Here is a 23,304-nt window from a genome sequence, read left to right as displayed (position 1 = left end):
CTCCCAACCATTTCCTGATGTACGAACTGATTAAAGCTTCCAACTTCTCTACTGTTGTCAAAGAAACCTCATACACAGTCAGTGGCCACAGCAACCTCGGCAGTAGACCAAACTGAAAGCACCAAAGTTTTAGTTTGCCTGGTAAAGCGCTGCTGTCTATGCTCTTCAACCATTCCGCTGCTTGTTGTCTGACTTCTCCCACACGAACTGTGTCCTTTAGATCCCTGTCGTACCATCTCCCAAGGCTTCTCAGACACTGTTGGTATTGCCTCACCATTAATATAGAACATTTTATCTACTACTTTACCTTTAATTATAGAGATGCTCCTTGATTTAGTGGGCTTGAATTGCATTCGTGCCCATTCAATGTTATTGGTTAATTTGCCCAATAACCGATTTGTGCAGGCTGCTGTTGTAGTCATGGTTGTCATGTCATCCATGTATGCTCGAATTGGTGGTAGTCACATTCCAGAAGTCAAGCGCTCTCCTCCCACTACCCATTTTGATGCCCTAATGATTACTTCCATTGCCTTGGTAAGCCAGTGGAGAAATGGTGCATCCTGCCATTATTCCAACTTCTAGGCATTCCCATGTAGTGCTGAATTTCGGAAGTTGAAAAACTAAATTGCAAATCTCCAAAGTAGGCTTTCACTAAATTTGTTATTGTCATCGGTACACTGAAAAAATCAAATGCTGCCCAAAGAAGTTCATGTGGCACTGAACCATATGCATTAGCCAAATCCAGGAATGTCACATGGAGCTCCTTCCTCTCCTTTTTAGCCGATTGAATTTGTTGCCAGATCACATTGATGTGTTCTAAGCATCCTGGGAAACCTGTAATGCCCGCTTTTTGTACTGAAGTGTCAATGAAGCAGTTCTTTAATAGGTAAGTTGACAATCTCTGAGCAATAATGCTGAAGAAAATCTTGCCTTCTACGTTTAATAGGGAAATAGGGCGAAACTGACTGATGCTTCTAGAATCTTTTTCTTTAGGTATAAAGACTCCACCTGCTCGGCGCCATGCTCTTGGCACAACCTGTTTTTCCCATGCCACATTCATCAATTTCCACAGGATTCGTAGAAATCCTGAAGCACTCTTGTACACTCTGTACGGGAACTCCATTAGGCCCTGGAGATGATGAAGCCCTTGCTTTTTTCACAGTTTGCTCTACTTCTTTCCACTTAGGTGCACAGTCCTCCATTTGGTATTCTGGTGGATTGATAGGTGGGATGCCTGAAGTAATTGACATAGGCTCCTGCCTTTTTTAATCTGTATGTGTTTCCTCCAAATATCTCTCCAGCTCGAACTTAGATGCTTTTAGTGTGCCATTCTTCTCACGGTGAATAACTTCTTTACAAATTTGAATGGGTCTTTATAAAAGTTAGTTCTCGCACGCTCCTTCTTTTTGTAGCATTTCTGTAAGTGCTCAGCTCTGTGCAATGTTGCAAGCTTATCTTTTATGACCCTTTGTAACAGATTGTCCCTCCTTCTGACTTTGTTCTGCTCTTCTCCATTGCTTCCTCAGCTGTCTCCTTTCTCTAACTAAGCGTTCAATCTCCTGCTGCCGTCTAGACTTTCCAGGAATAGTTTGTACTTTTTCCTTCCTTTTTTCAACTCCAAACCTCTTGCTTCCATATGTGTAGATGATGTCCCCAAATTTATCCAGCTTCTTTTCAACTGTTCCACTTAACCTTTCCAACGCAAAGCAGAGATCTGTGTTTACTGTGTCCCACACAGTTTTCTCACAAGCTCTTGGCCATTTAACTCCAGGCTGTGCCCGTTGAGGTTCTTTTCTCTCTTATGCTGGTTTGTCTGACCGGGTTCACAAGGATCATTAGGTTCATCACTAACTGTATCCATGCAAGTCCTCCTCACGTCTATGACAGGGGTGCTGATATCCTGCAAACTGTGGTTTGCTTTCTGTCACTGGATTTCATTCGACTGACTTGACTGACCTGTATGTTAGTGTTTATCTTGAAATCTACTGGTACATAGTTAAATCTGAAATTAAACATTTCTACCTTGTAATAGAGATTGCGTGGCGAGTCCAGATTTACAGTCACACATTAATTTACTTTATATAACATCCTAATTGCATAACCAAGAGATTAGTAATGCGTACATAACATCTTTACATCATAGCTGAATCTATCACTGTCTCTGTAAGTTTTGCTTTGAACAAACATGACAACAGCAAACCAACTGTTTACAACGGTTACAGAGCTCATGCAAAAGAAAGGGGTGGGGGTGGGGGTGGGTAATCATTTTCCATGCCTCAACCTTCCCTGCCCGACTTCCATTCAGCCTGGCTGTTGTCCCCTCTAAATGAACAATATCCCTAAACATACAGGGCCAAGAGCGGGTCAGTTGTATCTGGTGATATCCAAAGATTACTTTTTAGCGTTTGTTAGGACAGCAAGTAGAGTCAGAGAAAAATTAATGAATGAGTCATCATTAAGTAAAAATAAGCAAGGTTCAGCTAACTGTGAACCAGTCAATTTAGACAACACCGAAGTACATAGCTCCAAAAAGCGGCAATGAAGAGACAGTTCCAGAACATATGCATACTGGTGCCAGGTGTGCCAAGTTTACAGATGTTACATGTAGGGTCAGAGATCATTTTCATTTGGAAACGTCTATACAGGGTTGATAAGCTCTATGAATAAGTTTAAAATGTATCAGTTGATGGGCAGTGATTTTAGAAGCCACACATGTATTTAGCCATACAGTATACCAATTTGGATTTATTACCTAGACTTCCCAACCCCTGCTCTCAGATTTTTGTGACAGCCTGGGGGTTATAAGATTTCATTAGCAAATGGTCATAAATAGTAGATACCGTCCCCTGGGAAGAACTGGTAGGATTGATCCAATCTGCCAAAAGATGAGACTGCAGAGCTGTATCTAAAGGCACACCACAGGCCCGCATAGCTAATCCGAGCCTCAATTACATAAAATAAGAGAAACCGGGTAGGGAGTAGGTCTCCTTGAGGTCCTGGAATGTACAAAGGCCTCCATCATCAAATACGTCATCTAAAGTAAACATGCCTCTGGATGGTCAGACTCGATATATAAAGGGTTGGCCTCCTGTTAAAAAATTGAAGTTATTCCAAATTGAAAATTATTTATACAGTTTATAAGGGCCACCATGTATTTTCCAACTCTATTCCACGTCCTCAATGATCTAGCTATATACAGCCAAATTTTAAGTCAGTATTTGTATTTCTAATGCCAGGTCTTGTAGCCTACGAGGCAGCACCAGAGCCTCCTCCACATGCTGCCAACGAATCAGAGAATCATGATCCAGCCAAGTTCTCAATGCTCTAAGCTGGAAGTAGTAGAATTTCAAATTAGGTTGAGACAGTCTACCCGATAATTTGATCACTGAAGAGTTGTAAGTCATATTCGTGGATGTCTGCCTCCCCATATACATTTGGAAATCAGAGAATGGGTTTCATCAAAATATTTGGGAAGGGGGCTAGAGGCAACATGAAGAACAAAAAATCGAAGTGTGGTAGTGCATTAATTGTAATCGTTGTTGCAAAGAGGACCATCTTAAGAGATCAACCATGACCTTTTACATAAGAGTAATAAAGTTGCCTCTACAAATCTGGTGTAGAGAGGAATAAATCTGTATGCCTAAATATAAAAATGATAGGGGGTAACACAGTGCCCCTAGCAGCAGTATTTTGAGCCTTTATTTCAATTGGAGAGATGACTGTACTTTGCCTAATAGCCTGTGCCAAGGATAATAATGGTGACATTGGACATCACTGCCATGTTCCCCTTTCCAAAATAAAGGGAGGAGACCGACTGCTGCCAGTCAGCACTGAAGCAAGAGGGGTATTATACAGAATCTGCACCATACTAATAAATCTATGGCAAACCCCAAAGTGTTCTAAAACTAACCACAGTTAGTCCCATTCCAGACGATCAAAAGACTTTTCGGCATCAAGAGAAAAAACTGTACAAGCTGCAGTTTTAGCCAAATGGATTATATAAAGCAAACGCAGAATATTGTCTGATGCCAATTGTCCAGTCATAAAAAACAGTTTAATCAAAATAGATTTGATTTTGTATATAAGCCTCCAATCTCACAACCAGCACCTTAGAGTATAATTTTCCATTGCTATTAATGAGAGATATAGACCGATAGCTTGCGCATTCAAGAGGGTCTTTGCCCTTTTTTAGTAGCAAAGATCTATATGAAAAGAGCCTATTTTAATGGCATAATTTGTAGAGCCAAGTAACAAAGGGCCAACTATGTCCCAAATTCCTAGCAATAATTCTGGGGGAAGGCAATCTAGACCAGACATCTTACCTTTTTGCATTGACTTAATAGCATTTTTCAGTTCTTCCAATGTTATCGGGGCATGGAACTGTTTACTACGTTCAGCCGCCATTTATGGGCAAATTCAAACTATATAAGACATCCTTGCAGGGGCCATGGTCAATTTGTATTTCAGAATTATAAAGATGAAAAGGCCCTATTTACTTCTTTTGGCTTTCTATCCAGAACACCTTCCTCTGTTTTGATCACATTAATAGAGGCCAGGGAGTCATTATGCTTTCATTTCAAGGCTAATAGTCTACTTGGCCTCTCCCCCTGAAAATAATATCTTTGTTAAATTTGGTACATAATAAATGTGGCTGTAGTTAAGAGAGAAAATACAGGACTTCTATACAGGGCCGGCCTTAGGCCCATGCAACCTATGCGCCTCAAAGGGCCGCACATATTGCTTCCCTTGGTCTTGAATTTGGATGCTCACTTGCAGCACACTATTGTCAACCTATTGTACGTACATTAGGCTACTGTCGCTTTAAGGAATTATCCCTCTGCGCTTTGCCCCACACAAAGGTAGGTAAACATTTAAGCAATAAGGCACGTGAGGGCATGGGTTGTGCTGGATATTGTCACTTCTTGGTGCGTCGCAACCAACCAACCAAGAAGTGACAATATCCAGCACAACCCATGCCCTCAAGTGCCTTATTGCTTTTATAAAATTGATTTATAAACGTTTTATAAAAACAAAAGGAGAAATCTGTATAGTTTCTAAAGATTTATTAACATTTTGATGTATAACCTTCCACAACATAAAATAGTCCCTATGAACATTTTTTTTTTTGTTTCAGTTATGTATTTTTGTTTTAAATAAAGACTTTAAATACATATAAAAACTGTGCTTAGATGTGTTTAAGTTCATTTTTCTGACTTTAAATAACTCCAAAAAATCTTGCTTAGTTGTACTTCTGTGAAGTGCCTGTCTTCCTGCATTTTCTAGGTAACGTGAGGGTGAGGGGTGTTGGTTGGTATGAAACCCCCCAACCCCCCTTTTAGAAAGGCTCCAGCGCCATTGGATCAGTGATTCTTTAAGTGTTTTCTTCAAAGGAGAGCTCCCGTCCACTTTTCCCGGGTTCCCCCTGATTGCTGACATACTTCTAGTTAAACTACTAGTTCAATAGCTGGTTGACTGTTTTACAGATTCAAGTTAAAAGGACAAAAGAGAGATGCCTGGACAGAGCCTGAGCTATGCGTGCACTCCAGTCAAAAGTTTTGCTTTATGATAGTTCCATAACATCTCAATTCATTTAATTTTAGAACTGAATGTATGATTTTTTAAAAACACGCCAAACACACATGCAAATATGCATGTGACTGTGGTTTGGATATGGGGTTTTGCATGTGGTTTTAGGTCTGTATTGTATCACAACATAATTACAGTAGTGGCATCTAAAGAACTGACAATGTTTTTTTCCAGAAAGTTTCTCACAGGGTCCCAGTTGCTATACTATTCTAACTTGGCAGTAAAATGAAATATAAAACAATAGAATACCGGTAATCAAAAATGTTTCCGGACTTGATTGGGCCTCAAGGGTCGTAACTGAGTTAAAAACTGGCATATTTTTTTTATTTTATTTTATTAATTTTCACAAAGAAGAATAAAACTCATTCAGCTGTATTATCAGGGGAAATTTCAGACAGGTGTGGTAGCATTTCATTTCCTTCAGAAAAATTGCATTTATTAATCAAACAAAGTTATCTTTGGATCTTCATCTGCACATCTAGCAGAAATATTTAGCCGTATGAAAAGGATTATTACTGTGTCATTGTCTTGGTCATGTAACTGAAGCATTCTATTTGTCATCTCTTCTTGGTTAAATTTAATTGCTTGTTAAATATTTCCATTCATAGCACAAAGAAAGCTTTAGTAATGTGATGGGCTAAAGTTGTTCCAATAGGCTACCCCTACTACTAACTCAATTCACGCTGTCACTACTGTATATCCCTCTGTATCCGTCATTTATTCTGAACTGAATCCCTTCACCATTGTAATGATAGGTAATCGTATCACCTTTTCCTTACCAGAGACTGTTTAAATTCTACAATTTAAATCAATTGCCAGCATTGGGTTTTAGTGCATTAACTCTATTAATTATTTGCAAACAAACAATACCATGCTGTTCTTTGTCAGCAATTTACTAATGGTGAATTGCTTTATTTAGGTTGCAAATAGTCAAACAAGTAGACTAAATTTAAAAGTAAACTAATTATAAAGCTAATTTTGTTGTGTCTACAATGTTGCCAATTATGTCCAGATCACCCCATTCATGTTTTATTTTATTAGGCTTGCACAGTGAAAGAAAACAATTGCATTCAGTCAGCCCTGATGTAAAAAATTATGTCCATGTATCTATTGTATTGTAGTCCCCAGTGTAACCATTTGATTTTGTACTGGTCTCTTAATGAGTTATGTATGAGCTTTGAAGTTTACAAAATATAAAATATTGCTGATATTTTCATTAAAACACTGCACTGAAATGAGTCAGCCAAACAGCTTCTCCTGAAGTTACTGCTTCGTAAAGACATGGGTTTAATAAAACAACGTGTAATGTTCTTCTGGATATGTTTATTGCAAGGAATGAGCGCAGAGAAGCAGACTCTGGGTGTGATAGCGAATGTTTCTACATTTGTCATCTTGTAACACTGTAGAAGACTGTTGAAACATTTGTTATCATTTAATGTCATTTGTGTCCAAAGCCGCAATAACAGTATAACTTAATAAATAGCGAGCCTTTAGGTAGGCTATATAACGCTAACAAATAAAATAACAAATAATACATTCTTCATCAATGTAAACGCTGTACATGATCATTTTATTTTTTGTCTGTTTAATGAAACAATATTTGACGTTGTTTTATTGCATTAATTTATCCATAGAAATACTGCATTCATTTTTACCAAGCCATTAGGTTAAGCAAGACAGTCACACTCGTGAGATCACTATACACTTGCTGTTGTGATTAGATAGCACTTTTGATTATCTTATTTTGCATTCATTACTGAATAGTCATTTCTAGTATTCCCTGGGGCTAAGCACTGTGTGGTTCTGTGTTTGGGGGAGCCCTTGAAATTCTGAATTACACTGATTGTTAAAGGGGGAGGGGGGCTTCAAGGGCTGTCATGTTTACTCCCCATAATAATGTCCTTGAATATATTAGCAATATATAATATATTAAAATGTCTATCTTGCTTATTTTAGATGTTGCACTTTAATGTTTGCAGGTGTTGTAAGCACATCACAGCATTTCCAGCAGATCATATTTATGGAGAATCCCATTACAATATTAAGCATAAGTAGAATGAACCTAAAAGGTGGTGAAGAGTACAGAACATCTGATAATGTGCAACGCAATATAACACAGCAATTCTTTGCAGCCGTCATCATCATGTGTATATTAAAGCATACAAAAGTGTAGTAAAGCACAATTAAAGCAATAAAAAGGCAACCCATGGTAAACTATGGTAAATGCATAGTACAAGCATGGGAAAATCATAGAAAAACTGCAATCATAGAAAAACATTACCTCTGTAAACTTGTACATGGGAAACAGCAGCAGTATTTAGATCAATTGAATGGGCCCCATGGAGTCTCCACAGACAAGCCTTATTTAAATCTTGTGATACAACACTTTGGTCCTCAATTAAACTTTATGGGATACACCTCCAGATACACATAAACAACCAGGTACAAACCACTTACCACTTGCAAATAATGAATCTGTAAGGTGATACCTGAACTACCTGAAATACAGGGCATACAATGTCAGTGAAGTGTACTGTACCTTATATACAAAAGACACAGAATAAAGACTGGTAGTCCCGCAATGCTCTGGGCAGTTGATCTCCCTCCCACCTCTGGAGGGCCTGGTGTGGAAACAGTCATGTTCTCGGGCAATACATCCAATTCCACGGCTTGTTCATCAGAACTAACAGCACTGAAGTAGCAATTTGTGTCTTAAACAAAGCAGATTAAAAAAAAAAAAACATGAAAATTGGTTGCAGAGGTCATTCTACAGAATTTCAACTACTTTCATAATTAGATGATTTTGGATCAAATAAAAAAAATAAAGGATACTCTTGATAAAACTAACTACATGGAATTATATATATATATATATACATATAATTACAGGGCTTGAATTTCATTTTGTGTGCTAGGGGGATTTCCCCCCAATGCTGCAGCCATGGTGGGGGGGGATTCAAAAATGTTAGTTTAGTTAGCATATAAAAAAAACTATATATGTTTTACTGCATCATCATTCACACTGGTGTTGCTTTAAAATAAGCTGCTTTCAGGAGACCTAACAGCTGTTCATCACTGTGAGACAGAGCACTCTCCATTGCTTTTGCCATTGCCTGACGTGAAGTTTTTGCTGCAGCAGAAGAAAAAGGTGCTTTTCTTTTTAACCAGCGCTCCATTTCTTTTTTTTAACTCTTTACACTCAGCCCTATTTCCGCCTGTTATTCACTGTTTTCATTTATGTATGTTTAACTACTGGATAGTTTGTGCTGCATGCAAAATGTCACAAAATGTCTTTTCATATCATGTAAGTTGCAACAGGATCAGACATACTATATGTGGTAGAGATGAGAATATATGTTAAAAAACAACAACAAAAAAAAAAACACTTTTCCAAAAAAATAATGTTTGGTCACTGCTATATATATTGTAAAAAAAAAATGCACCATTGAACATCAATATGAAATGAACATGGGGGGAAGCTGAGCTTCTAAATTTTCTACAGATACCGCCCCTTTCAGTCTAGCTGCTACAATGACGGAGCTATAGACTCAAAATGAAACCTGTGCTGTGAACATGATGAGAGGCTTAACTTAAGGCGATCGTAGTTCTGGCTAGGAGTACCACATACACACACTGAATACGTCTTTGGAAAACCCAGAGTCTGTACTTTTAAACAAACCAGGTAGGTTGCTTTTATGGTGCCTGAGTAATATGTGCGTAACCTTCGGCGCGCTGACGCCCCAAAATGAATGGGGTTGAGTTTTAAGAGTCACCGCTAGCAAAACAAACACCTAAATAGACTTAATATCGTCTTTTTTTTTCAAAACTGTTTACTTACTGCAGTGTACTGAGTTTATATAATGCTTAAAGATAGTGGATGAGAGTCACGTATGAGAGAATACATTCTCGCGGCACTTAAAATATCCAGCACTACATTTATTTATTTATTTTAACCAGAAATACTCAGATCCTTATAGATTGTTGTAACGTTTCAGGCATTCTAAATTGGTTGAAAATACAGTAGCTTGGTGTCTTCAAATATCTCTGCTGGATTTTCCCACACTGAAAGTTGCAGATATGCAGGAGCAACTTGGAAAATGTGCGATTCCAGCGATCCCGCACTGAAATTCAAGCCCTGATATATACACTGAGCATCAAAAGAACGTACCACTTATATTTGGATAAAATTCACTAGATGTGATCGAAAAAAGACAAAAACTCTGTGCTGATTAACAATTGACATCATTGAAGATGCTACACAATGATCTGTCGATCTTGGGCAGGTGTTATGACTCTTGGTCTCTCATTTCGTGGCCTGTCATTGACAGAGTGTGGTTATACCGTCTTGCCAGGTTTGAAACTGCTGGCTGTGAGCATCCAAGACGGCGAGCCACAGTATGCTGCCCTAGTCCAGCCTCCAACATCCCAATTGCACAAAGGCGCTGCTCTCTTGACAGATGTAGCATTTTTTCTATGATTTTCTTTATTGCTTTTATTCAAGCTTGCAATTCAACAGCTGAAATCACTCCATATCCAGTGTCCAACCAAGTGTCTCATTAATTAGGTGATTAAGTGCATATGTTTCAGTCATAGTCACTCAAGCGTGTCATGGTCAAGGATGAATGATTGAGTGATTAAAAAGAAACCAAAAACATTTAATCAATGTCCATCATTTATATACCTTATTTTCTTTCGAAAATAAATGTGTTATAATAATGATACGTTTCTTTTGATACTCGGTATGTGTATATTTCAAACTACTTCACTAGGATATCCCTTGCTTACATGCTTCCCCTCCCCAAATCTCCAAGTTCTCCAAATCCCCAAGATTTGTGATGCTAACGGCAGAAAGAACACTGTTCAAGACAGTATTGTACATATTTTTAAACAATCGCCGAAAGCCCTGGCAGGCTGAGAAACAGTAAGGAGTATATATATATATTCAAGGAAAAAGGAACAAGGTAAAACTACAGTTTCCCCCAACAGCAATGTTAACGTCAATATTTTCACCTTAGTACTGTATCTGTAAAAAATGAGTAAGTGCTGCACATGCATATTCATTATTACCAGGCATATTTGACATTGCAGACCAGGTGAGGTTCACAATATACAGTGTGATAAGAGAGGACTGGAGAAGGCTAGACCCATGCTGCAATTTCTGATCGAGGGAAAGGAAAAAAAAAAGCTAGTTCAAGTAAATGTGTACAGGAAATTCTCATTTTTTCACTAAACTGTTATATAAATGCTCAAAAAATGTACAGGAAATGTGTTTCACTCTTGCCATAATTTCAGGTTTTAAGTAAATAACATATCATTTTTGTTACTGTCAATTCTCATTATTAAAGAACATACTGTACATACATTTGTTTATCAATATATATTGGGGCAGTTACTGTTTATTTCACCTTTTCAAATGCATATCAAATGCATAACCCATAAAACTTAAACATAATCGTAAAATCTGAATAAAAAAGAAAGGTGACCAGTTTGTTTACTGGACTAAAGTTTCCTTAAATTTATTCAGATTTTTATCAAATAAACAGGAGACCTTGTGCAATATGTATCAAGGAGACTTGCCTGAACCTTTGGATGCAGTGATATTAAAGAGGCCAAAATACAAACACCGGTATTGCAGACAAGGAAGAATATATGCTGAATGCAGCTGCCAGGTGAAATGTAGAAAATGTAGCACAGAATTACAGTGGCTAAAGACACCATGTAATTAAAGCAGGTTACAGAGACCACAGCTGTAAAATAAGAGAGATAAATCATCATTAGGAGTACTGGTAGCTGTTTTTTTTATTTTTTACATTTTATTTGGCATAAAATGTGCCAAATAACTAACAAATTCTACCTGGTTCTGACTACTTACAGAAAGCAGATAATGATTTCCTACGCCTTTCCAGGTGATAAGGAAAAAGGTATCAATCAAGTTCTGGAATGTCATGAATGTCACTGCTTATACTGCACAAGGTACAGTATCTATAATTATATCCTAATCAGGCACTGTAAAACAAATGTTTAAGAAGAACATACGTATTATGAAACAGATTACAAACACATTCTACAATGGATTATACTATTTTAAAGCACACCAAAAAAACAAGCGTTACAAAAAATATCAGAGTATACAAATACTGTAATAAAATGTGTTTACAATCTGTTGCATGAGACGGGTTTAATTCCTACACATTTACAGTGTAGTTATTGATGTCGTCTACTTAAAATGTAATTTCCTATGTTTCAAAACACCAAATAAGTATTTCACAGCATCACATTTCTCATACAGTACACCACAGTAAAAATCATGACACACTGGAGACTGCCACAGGTTTTCTAGAATGTACTCCCGTTCATGAGCTTATACTGACATCATCTGGCAACAAGTGGGAATAGAAAAAAAACAAAAAAAACAAGGCAAAGACAATTCTCCTTTCTACAATGTAAACAGTTTCCACTGAAATTCTACTGAAAATGAATTAACATTCTCAAACACTTGTATAACATCTGTATCTTGTTCATGCAAAAATGTTAGAAAGTTATCTGAAATGGATGACTTTTAAAATGATGGATCATTGAACTGTACTTCAGAAATGCTGACTTCAACTTATTAATGCTTTAGTCTAGTATATTAGACATGTTCTTTTTAGTTTTACTGTACTAAAAGAAAACCAAACTGAATGAAATATGAATTGCATATTAAATGCTATCATAATATTTACACTAAATACACCCGTTTGGCCCCAACCATTCAATCACTGAATGGACGGATGAATAAAATAAATGAATGAACAACAGAATGAAGACATTTATAGTTTATGAATGACAGGTTGTCTTCAGCAGGGAGCCTCCCCCAGAGAAAATCAGCTGCTGGGTAGTGGGAGAGGGGGGACGTTGTAATATATCACAAGTATGTTAATTAGGGGTGTATTTATATTTAAAACACAACACATGTATCATTATTTTATTTTCTAAGTGTGTTTAGTGTATTATATTATAGTGTAGTGTTTGAAAGTTGAATCACAGGGAATTCTGGAAAGAGGAAATCAAAGTCAGGACAGTCCCCAGCAAGAGTTTAGCTGAACGTAAGTTAGAGACAATATAGGGGAATTTACACACACACATATATTATGTGAAATTCTAACCATTTTTTCCAGGCTTAATTAATAATTTCCACATGTTTATTTTGATAATTAAATAAACACTTTAAAGATATTAATACTGTACGACTACTGGTAAGCACACTTAACTGAGAAGATCACAGAATATAGCTGTGTACCAAATTTGAAGTTAATAACTAAAACCAAAAACTCACATGACCAATAAGTAGCAGCCATACTGTATTAGGTTTTGAGTTTCAGTTTTCCATTAAAATATCTATAGTATGGTACCAAGTATTATATTTTTAAAATCAAACTACTGCTGCAGTTTGCCAGGATTCAAAATGAAAATTGTTAGACCTATACTGCGAATAGCAAATCAATTGAAGAAACATATATGAATTTATTTATTTACCGGTATCTGTAAAAAGTGAGTAGCTCAGTTCAGTTTTTTTCCACCTTAAAGTTATTCTACTATGTCACATACCAGCTTGCCAGCACTGTGTGCCTCCCTCCACGTTTTTCTTCCTCCATATTGCATTCCAAGAGAACCCCACGTCTATTAGAACTACTAGCTGAATGAGTGTGAAGCAAAAGGCACCAGCTGAGCCAACTACAAATAAAGCTGGAAAAGAACAGAGTTAAATGTACATCTTATCAGTGAAAACTGAAATAACATTTGTGGATGCTTAAAGCAGGTGGTTTCTTATTCACAGTGCCTTTTTCTTGCGAGTAGGGCAGGGGTGTGGCAAGGTGAGGTGTTACTTGCCACTTTGTTATTGTATCCAGTTGAGGTTAATCAGTTTAATCAATTATTTTTTACACATTTTGTTAATTATATTGGTGTGTATATACAGAAAGCATAGTCAGGTGTGGTAGGCTGTGTGAACAATTTAAATAAGAAGCTGGTCCAACACTGAGGTAAGTGCTTGTTATAGCATGTAGACCTGCATGCACTGAACATCTCTGTCTTTCTGTCACACTCTACATGGTGAACACGATCACTGCCTCGAATTTCACAGATCTTTTAATCTGTTTAACTGCTATATACATTTCAACCTAAAATTCAATGCAGTCAAAATTATGAGGGCCATATGTATGTGTGCGCACTGTTTAAAATATTGATATTGTTGTTTTATTGCTTAAAAAAAAAGCAGAGCATTTATTTCAAAGCAAATGTGGCAGCAAAGACTTCATTGCCCATATGTATCTATTCCACTAGGTGGCACAAAAACGTAATAGGCTAGTCTTGGGCCTACTAATGTGATTCCTTTCATTTTCAAAACTGCATTTCTCGTTTTCTAGTATAAATAATCATGCACAGGTTGAAAAGCAATAGATTGAGATAAAATATTGCATCCGGGGGTGGGTTATCACTAGCCTTGCTTTGCTTTTACCTGAAGGCCTGGTTTTAATGTGTCTTGAGTTGCATGTGAAATGAGTTGAATGGTCTCAACGTAGGGCACATTTGAATCTACTTTTAGCTGGGAAAGGTAAATTAGGAAAATATAAAATATGATGATGGGTTGTTTAACAGCACACGTATGTATTGTGCATGACCCAATTTTTCCAGCTAAAAGCTTACTGAGTCGCCCTTGCCATCAACAGACATTATATAATTCAACACACTAGGCCAGGGTGGCCAATCATGGTCCTGGAAGGCCAGTCCACTCCAGGTTTAACAGATACAATGATATAATTACCTACTTCAGTGTCTGGATGGAGGTTTAATTCATTCAATTAAACAAATAGAACAGGGTTGGAACAAAGACCAGGAGTGGAAGGGCTAACTTTGGCCACTCCTGCACTAGGCAGTCTCTTACATGGGAGATGCCCAGGACTGAATGACAGAGGGTGCCTTCATGTCTGGTTTAGTGCACCTACAGTGCAATGAAAGGAAGATTAAGGGTACCTGCCAGCACTGTGCCTGATTGTAGCCAGCGTCACTGTCTCTAATACTGAATAAGAATTGTTTAAATTGCACTTTGATGTTGACTGCTGTAAGTTATCAAGTGATTCTTGTGACTCTGACTGTGTTGTATTCAATTACAGGATGTATCGTTTCCTTCAAGGAAGTAACACAAAGTTCAAGCATTAATGACTTGTAATGTTTTAGATTGAGATTGTATTACAAAGAAGAACAGAATATTAAAGGCCTGGCCCGCTGCGCGAGAACACTAGCTGATCAGGAAGACAAGGTTGTTTTTCATCAGTGCACTTGCAAGGATATAACTGGAACTAGATAGCTCATATACTTATATTTAAGCAACAAAACCTGGAAGACAGGTTTTGAGTTTCATGAAGGTTAAAAGCGGCCATTAATGTAATCGACAGAAAGTTCAGCGAGTTGCATGGATAATATCCCTGGTACCACAGTAGGCATGTTGCCTGATACCAGTGCATCGCAGGTTACCGGTCAGTTGTCGTGGAAACTTTATTTTTAAACATGCATCAGCTACATTTGTATTCTCGCCTTTCTGTCATTAGTTGTAGGGTCACTACAGTAAGATCTCAATAGACTGTTTTTACATTATTTTAAACATATCATTTAAGATCTCATAAAAATAAAAATTGACAGATAAGACAAACCTGCCTAGTTTAAATATATGCAGTAACAGTAATTTGGGTAATTCATTGATCTAAATGCTGGTAGATCTAAACGCCACTGTTCTTTCATGGTATTGTGGTTTTTGTCAACTTTAGAATTGTGCTATATGTTCTATTCTAACAAATCCATAACAGTGATTGTTTGATTTCTTACATGGTATACATACAAGTTTTCACATTTTAATTATCTGTGGCAGTTTTAAGATCTGCTTCCGTTTACATCAATTGAATACAGTATATTTTTCATAAAATAATCTTTAAACTGAATCTAAATAGTGATATACAGTACTCTTAATACATTGTACATACCTTTGCTGAAGTATTCTTCAGGGATATAAAAACTACAAACTATTATTATTACTGCAGCAAAAACCTTGAAAATCCAGAAGCTAAAATGAAACATAATAATAATAATAATAATAATAATAATAATAATAATAATTAGTCATTTTTGTAAAAGTATCATCATCATCAATGTTGTAATTAATATTCTACAGGTTAGGTACAATTCATAGGTTAAATGTAAATGTTAGTCAAAATTCTAAATTCTAAATATATACACACACACATACATACAAGTATATCTATTGTGAATTAAAAGGCACAGCTAAAACACCCCCTTGACTTTTTGGGCTGAAAAGTATTCCTGTCGCATACTTAAATCACATTCAGTAAACCCAGAAAATACATGCAGTATGCTAGTACATGCAATATACAGGGTACTTTTTTAAAATACCTATTATAATATTATATCTGTATTTCATGACTCAAAAGCAATGTGTTGTAAAGAGTATTGATCTAACACATGTTCCTCTTTTTTGAGAACAATTACATCACCGGCACATTTATTTTTGCAACCTGAGATAATATCCTACAATTGCTGCCAATGTCTTAGTCCTGTACTTTTTTCACTTAAACTCAACCAGCATAGCTACTGTCAGGTAATTACCATGGAAACTGTTAGCAAGCCAAAACATGCTCTCTTATGCACTGTTTTGTGCAGATCTAGTGTTATCTTTATTGTTATCCATAATATGAGAATAAAATAACTTAATTGAGCACTTAGAAAATAGCAAGAAATTGCCACTTAGATGCATACAGATTTAAATGTAATATCCAGTTTTCCAGATATTGTGTAACTTCTTCACAGTCTTGAAATCTTAAAAATCATTTTAACACAGACAATGTATGCTTTAATCTTATATTTCATAATTGTTTAAAATGCAAATGTGTTCTCATTTGACATACCAGGTTAAAAAAAACAAAACTGTTTTGATTTAAAAAACTGCATGTTCTCAATATATATATATATATATATATAGCACATACAGCACACACAGAGACTATTTTGCTTTGCTATATGGTTAACAGTGAGTTTTTAGATTTATTTTACTATACCATATGTCCCAAATATAATTTCAATTTTAACTATAACGTTTTACCAATTTAGCCACACATCAAGTAAAATACAAATGACACCTTCACCTTCACGACAAGTTTGTTACAAACCCTCCTAAAAAATCCGATAAATCTAACTTTATCCTATGACAAAGCCACAAAATCAGCCTGAAATAAAGAGCATAACATCTAATTTTACAGACACACAATCAGATATTGAGGCGTTTCAGAGGGCACCAGTGTTTCTAACGTGGCTGAGGGTATTGACAAGGCGAGGTGACTCGGTTCCTTACCAGCCCAGATCTCAATATTGTGCTAAAGTTACAGACCTGAAGTATTGCCTTATATGTACCACCTCCTTTCCATCACAGGGGTCAGCCTGCACTCACCCCTTAAAGGGTAGTCCTTCCAATGCAGACATGAGTCTTGCTTGCAGGGAATTGGCACTAACTGTGCTATCTCTGCCATGAGGAACAATAGAGAATGAACATTGGTGTCCAGGACATCATTGCAAACTTAAAAAAGAATATGAAAAATGTGAAGATGGTGCTCCGGTAGCGTCAGGATGTAAACATTAAAACTTTCTGCTAAAATAAACTTGTTACATAATCGCATACAGTAAATATAATTGGGTGGGTTGGTTTTGAACATAAATAAACTTTTATTGTTGAAAATGCAGGAAGACCCAGATGCTCTGTGTGAGGTGTGAGTGCCAGCCTGATCATTTAGGGAATAGTGGCCAGGGTTGCTATGTTAGGCATACTTCATTGGAGCGTCTGGTTTGAAAATGCAGCAATTGACACATACTGACTGTTCTGCAGCCAGGATTAGTAGGTTTTGTAAAACCTAGCATCTTCAGAATGTATTATTTTTGTAAAATCAGAATAGGTAAACAGATAATTATTTTTTTTTTAGATCTGGGACACTAGGCCTTGTTATCGTATAATGTGAGGGTCAGTCAAGCTGCTTGCAAGCTCGACCTTCCTTTTGAGGGGAAGAGGCGCACACAGTTAGAAACGGACACCATTTGTTTTCTAGTTGTGTTTTGAGCAGTGTTTTGTTTTGATGTTTGTTCTATATTTTTGCACTTGCACAATCTGTGCTGTATAGTGTGTTTACCATTGTTGGTATTCATCATGACCTCTCAGCAAAACAACACAAACCAGAGTGATAGATCTACCATTTTGTAGTTGGTTACTTTTTAAACCTAGTACGTTTGTCGTGATTAACAGTCTACCAACAACAGGAATATTATCTCCCTCACGATCAAACACAGTTTTTCTGTTGCTATGCTTTGTGACTGCTTTGGTTTATTTTCAGTGCCAGTGCAAGTACAATAAGGACTGTTGCACAGGATTATTTGTAAAAGGACAGTTCCATTAATCTAGTGTGAATCATGTTCAACTGAAACCACATGCCATTTAATGGAAGCCTGTACAGTGAAACATGGAGGCTTTGATCACAAAGACACCGTGTTATACAGTCTGAAAGCTTTGCAGGCTGTTGTGTATAGCTGGCTTCAGATCTAACTTCACTGCAGAGCGGAAAGGATTTGATCAATTAGCTCCTGTGTAATACAGTTAGTGTATTTCAGGTTATTTCAGATAAGTAAAGAATGGAAGAAAGCCACATAAAATGTACATTTACATTATTTGTTGGCTGTGGCTTCATACATGTGAAGAGGGGAAAATCATCTATGGAGAGATACCAAGATGTTAATAAACAAGAGATCTGAGTGGGAATAATGGGCAATAAGAGCTCCACACCCAAGCACCACAAACAAGCAAGGGTGGTCCAATGTTTTTTTTTCTTTTATTTCTTGTATGCCATACATAGATATGTGACACAATGAAGGAGGAGTCTGTACAATAAATGGCCCCTGTGGTTTAAATGAGGTAATGAACACAAAAGGAAATACACAGGTCTGAAACCGCTCTCGCAATATAGCTTGGGCCCTTTTGTTCTGGTTAAGGTCTTGTGCTAAGGAATTAGTGAAATAAGTTAGTGACAGTACTGTGTAAAGGTAGTAAAAACAAATAACTTACCCATTATGTACAAGTGCCCTAGGATCCTTACTGTTTTTCACATTGATCATCAGAAATGCTAAGAGCAGGTGAAAACTTGCCATTCCAAAAAAGATGTGATAAATAGCCTTGTATCCTGTAAAATATCTGCAGTTCATATTCCCTTCACAAAGCCCCTGGACCTAAACAAACATACACAGATGTATTACATGTTTGGGGATCACAGTTTTTTATGTATGGTAGTACTGTATAGAAAAGATTGCACACAAAAAAATGCCTTGTATCTACCGTACAACTATTTAAAATAATATGTTGTATTTCAGTCAGGACAAATCTTACAATTAACAAACAACCTTTTTCATTAAGCGGGCTCTGAGAGGTTGGAAGGGAAGCAGTTTGACGACCAACCCCACTGGCGAGGCCAGCTGGGCAGGTAAACGTAAAGCAGAGCACTGACTGTAAAGGCAGGTAGTTGTTGACTTGACTACTATTGGTAGCTGCCACTGATTGAAGGTTGTACCATGACTTTTGGTCAGTGGTACAAAGGATTGTCCTATCAATCAAATTATCATATTTGAAGTTGTATTTCATTTCTTTGTTTTTATTATCGTCAGTTCTAGTTACCTGCCATAGATTTATATATCATTTAATTCTACTTTTAAAGAGCCTATGGAAACCATATTCCTTTGTCAGTATTAAACCTGTTCAAAGTGTACAGTCAGCATGTGGCTGACCAGGGAGTTACCTTGCTTATTTGTTGTTCCACTCCAGGTACCAGCATAATGAAAGCAACCAAAATGTAAAACAGCAAGAGAGCTGAGTAAACCAGTCTGGTAACAATGGAGTTCCTGCCAGTCGGACAACAAGAGCAAAGCAAGCAGGGAGTACTCCAGAACAGAGACGGGATCTGGGAAGAAATAAAACACTGTTTTTTGTAAATAAATAAATATTTAAAATAATAATAATACAAAAATGTTACGGCAGACTATTTAATAAAATAACTTCAATTAGCAAACTGTCCATTTGGAACCACACCATTATCATAGCTAATGGAATAGAAAGTGAAGTTTAAGCTTTTAGCTTTTTTAGTAAACAAAAATCTCCATACAAAATATAAATTATGTTGTTTTTGTTTTTATAATATGTAAAGGGAAGCATACAATGTATATCACAAAAAATAAGGTAGTAATAATAATAATAATAATAATAATAATAATAATAATAATAATAATAATAATAATAATAATAATAATACATTCTTATACAGGTGATTTTCCAATACAAAATCCTCTAGCAATGACTCCATAGTACCAACCAAGTATCATATAAAAAGCTGAACTGAAACTTTCAATTAACTAAGATAAATAGTAAAGCAATTACTATAAAGTAATGATATTGATCATATACAACTGTAATACCAATATGATTTTAAATTAGGGAAATTAGCATTAGACGAATCACTTGAAATAATAAAAAACAATCATGTTCAATAACTCTAGAAAGAAAAAAGAAAATAATCCTTCTTGGTAAAAACGTATCAATCATATCTTGAGAATCTCATGAAATGTTATTAACTGAATTTATAAAATGCATTAACAATATAATAACAATATAAATGTAAATCAAGGTCTTACCCATTCGGGGATTGAAGAGAACAGTGCAGTCGCCATGGTGCTCAGTGAACTGACTTTCTTGGTTCCAAATGATACCAAGTGCTTGTAAATCCTGCTATTGAGCAAATGACACCACTCAAGGGACTATTTACAGTTCATCAATAAGATGAGCAAAGGAAAAGCATGTGATGCTACTTTAACCTGGATCTCATATACCAGTATATATATATATATATATATATATATATATATATATATATATATATATAGATAGATAGATAGATAGATAGATAGATAGATAGATAGATAGATAGATATGTATATGAGGTCTTAAGGGATTTTAAAATATTTTGTAATAAACTTAAGGCTTGGTTGAGACAATCAATTATGCAATCATTAATTTATGTATATTGGATATTTATATTATATAATTTGTAATGTAACTTGATTATGTAAGCTGCTGATTGTTATGCACTTTTAATAGGTAATTTATTACTTTAATGTTGTGTGCATTTTGAATCAAATGTTCAATAGGAGGTTATTGCTATAGTTTAGAGTAGAAGTAATATGGAGATTTTACAGTTGTCATCAATGTCTGCCTGGGGACTGTCAATGGAAATTAGCCTACTGACTAAATTGAAAATGTAGTGCATCTTGTGTTCTAATTGTATGTGTCCCTGATAAATAAATACAATAAACAAACAAACAAACAAGTGACCAGTCCTGTTTGGGCTTCAGGACCATGTACCCTGCAGCTCACTGCCAGTACATGTCAATAAACCCTTAATAGAATTACATAGTTAAAAATATACTGTAATTATGTCTCACTCTCTAAACTAGAGAAAAGACGGAACATATAGGGAACATGCCATATTCTCCCAGTACCAGTCTAGAATGCCAAAAAATTTGGCGTGCCATAAACCCTTGAATGCAGTCTTGGAGAACCGGCACATGTTCATGGGCAGCCCCCTTCTCCTTACAAAGAGCACTGAACAACCTGGCTTGCGTTGTACATCTCTTAATCAAGTTATTATTTTTACAACTGAATTAAACACTCTGCCCAGATTTAATTGCAATGACTTGAATGCCAGGGCCTCTCTGTGCAAAATACAATGGGTCACTGTTACATCAGGTACAAGTTTTCTAACATGTGCAATAAAACCTGATTTACAACCCATCATACTCTTAGAACCATCTGTACAATTCCAACTGCAAGTCCTTCAGGTTTGAATCCACAACCCTGAAAATGTCCTCTCCCTTAGTGGTCTTCTCTAAGTGGTCACAAAAAATAAATTATTCTTGAATATCACTCACAAATCTAACAAACACCATTAACTGAGGCAGTCCAAATACATCTGTTTATTCATCCAACTGCAGAGCAAATTTTTTGTAGTGTCAGATTTGCTCTACAACAGCTTTCTGAATATAACAAGACATGTCCTGAATCCTTTTTGCTACCATGTTATTAGAGAGGGGGATCAAATCCAATTTCTTGGCTGCTTCTTCACCTAAAAAACTTTTACAGATGTCTTTAACACAAGGCTTGATAAGATCCTCTCCTATAGTGTGGGGTTTCCTCTCCTTTGCTATCCGCAGGCTAACTTGGAAAGATGCTTTTAAAAGCAGCCTGATTTCCTTGGAATGCCTGAAATATCAGATTAATTAGTACTATAGCATAATACATTATGCCAGTACAGCTCATGCCATTGTGTCTTAGCATTATTTTTTAAAAAAATACAGAAAATAAATATTTTAGTATTAATTTTCTATTAAAGTTATACAGAAATATTACATTTGATCAGAAAAAGGATATAAAGGTAAACAACTTTTACCAAACAAATGTACACATCTTAACAAACTTATCACTTATCACTGGTCACTGGATTATTGAGTGCAAAAAAGGCAAAACATAAATCTGATCAATGATCTGTGCTTGTTCAAAGCATATGTGGCCTAGTGAATTACAGTAATTTTAGGTCTGTTTAATGTGGAATCATGGTGTAATAGTTACAATTGAAAAAGCACCTGCTTAAAAAAATAATAATATTAACAGGAATAGAACACGACTGCTTTTAAGAGGATTCTTTATTACACTTTGCTATGTTTTAACTATGTATGCTTTTATAAGGGTAACATTAGGTTACTTATCTTTCAGAGAACCAGGGTTACGGTAAGTAACCTAACGTTCCCTTTCAATTCGAAGACGACCATCAACGACATTATGTAGTGGATAATGTATACCAAAGCCGTCGAGAGGGAGAAGGAACGGCAGCATATGAGGGTCACATCAGAACCACATAACCCAAGGGTTAGCGGTGAGAGCTTACACCCTCAAGGACAGGGCAGGGCAAGATCTACCACATTAAAACCACCAAATCGCATAATTTGTCAAATTGGCACATGGAACGTTTTGAAAGTCTTTTATCTCAAGTTTGTTTAAAAATGCATTGAATATTCAAGTAGTATGAAGAAGTAGTATAAATAATCGTATTTTTACTATACGTGCTGTAAAAATCCATTTCTGTTGTGCTGGGTCAGTTATTAAAGGGGCAACGAACCCGAGTGGGTCAAATCGTTTACATATGGTACCAGAAGTGGGGTGCCCCTATGACCCTAGAAATGGAGAGCATTGAGGAGTTAATTGCGTGGATCAAACGCAATACTGCTGCTCAAATAGAGCAGACTGCGAGGTTGGAGAGATGGACGAGAGAGATGGGGTGGGCACCGCCAAAGACTCAGGAGCGGGAGCCAACCGAGTTGGACCAGTTGATGCAGGAGTGGGAGCAGGCTAACGCAGCTCCGCAGCTTCCGGAGCCCAGAGGGGAGGAGCCGCCGCTTCCAGAGCCCAGAGGGGAGGAGCCGCCGCTTCCGGAGCCCAGAGGGGAGGAGCCGCCGCTTCCGGAGCCCAAAGGGGAGGAGCCGCCGCTTCCGGAGCCCAGAGATGAGGAGCCGCCGCTTCCGGAGCCCAGAGGGGAG

At 36.7% G+C, this 23,304-nt stretch overlaps 1 protein-coding gene across 1 annotated transcript; it reads right to left on the bottom strand.

Annotated features, from left to right (window-relative positions):
* Nucleotides 1–11,106: 11,106 nt before the first annotated feature.
* Nucleotides 11,107–20,403, bottom strand: LOC131731661 (serine incorporator 1-like). The gene is made up of 6 exons (XM_059020913.1): nucleotides 20,350–20,403; nucleotides 19,461–19,622; nucleotides 18,737–18,897; nucleotides 15,603–15,682; nucleotides 13,174–13,311; nucleotides 11,107–11,333 (listed from the first exon to the last, which is right to left on the bottom strand). Exons 1-6 carry the CDS (start codon nucleotides 20,383–20,385, stop codon nucleotides 11,107–11,109), a joined length of 804 nt encoding a protein of 267 aa, XP_058876896.1. The 5' UTR covers nucleotides 20,386–20,403.
* Nucleotides 20,404–23,304: the final 2,901 nt, after the last annotated feature.

Source organism: Acipenser ruthenus, chromosome 3 (genome assembly GCF_902713425.1).
Source record: "Acipenser ruthenus chromosome 3, fAciRut3.2 maternal haplotype, whole genome shotgun sequence".
Lineage (NCBI taxonomy): Eukaryota > Metazoa > Chordata > Actinopteri > Acipenseriformes > Acipenseridae > Acipenser > Acipenser ruthenus.
Note: the sequence above shows the minus strand (reverse complement) of the source record. Positions and strands in the feature narration are given on the sequence as shown.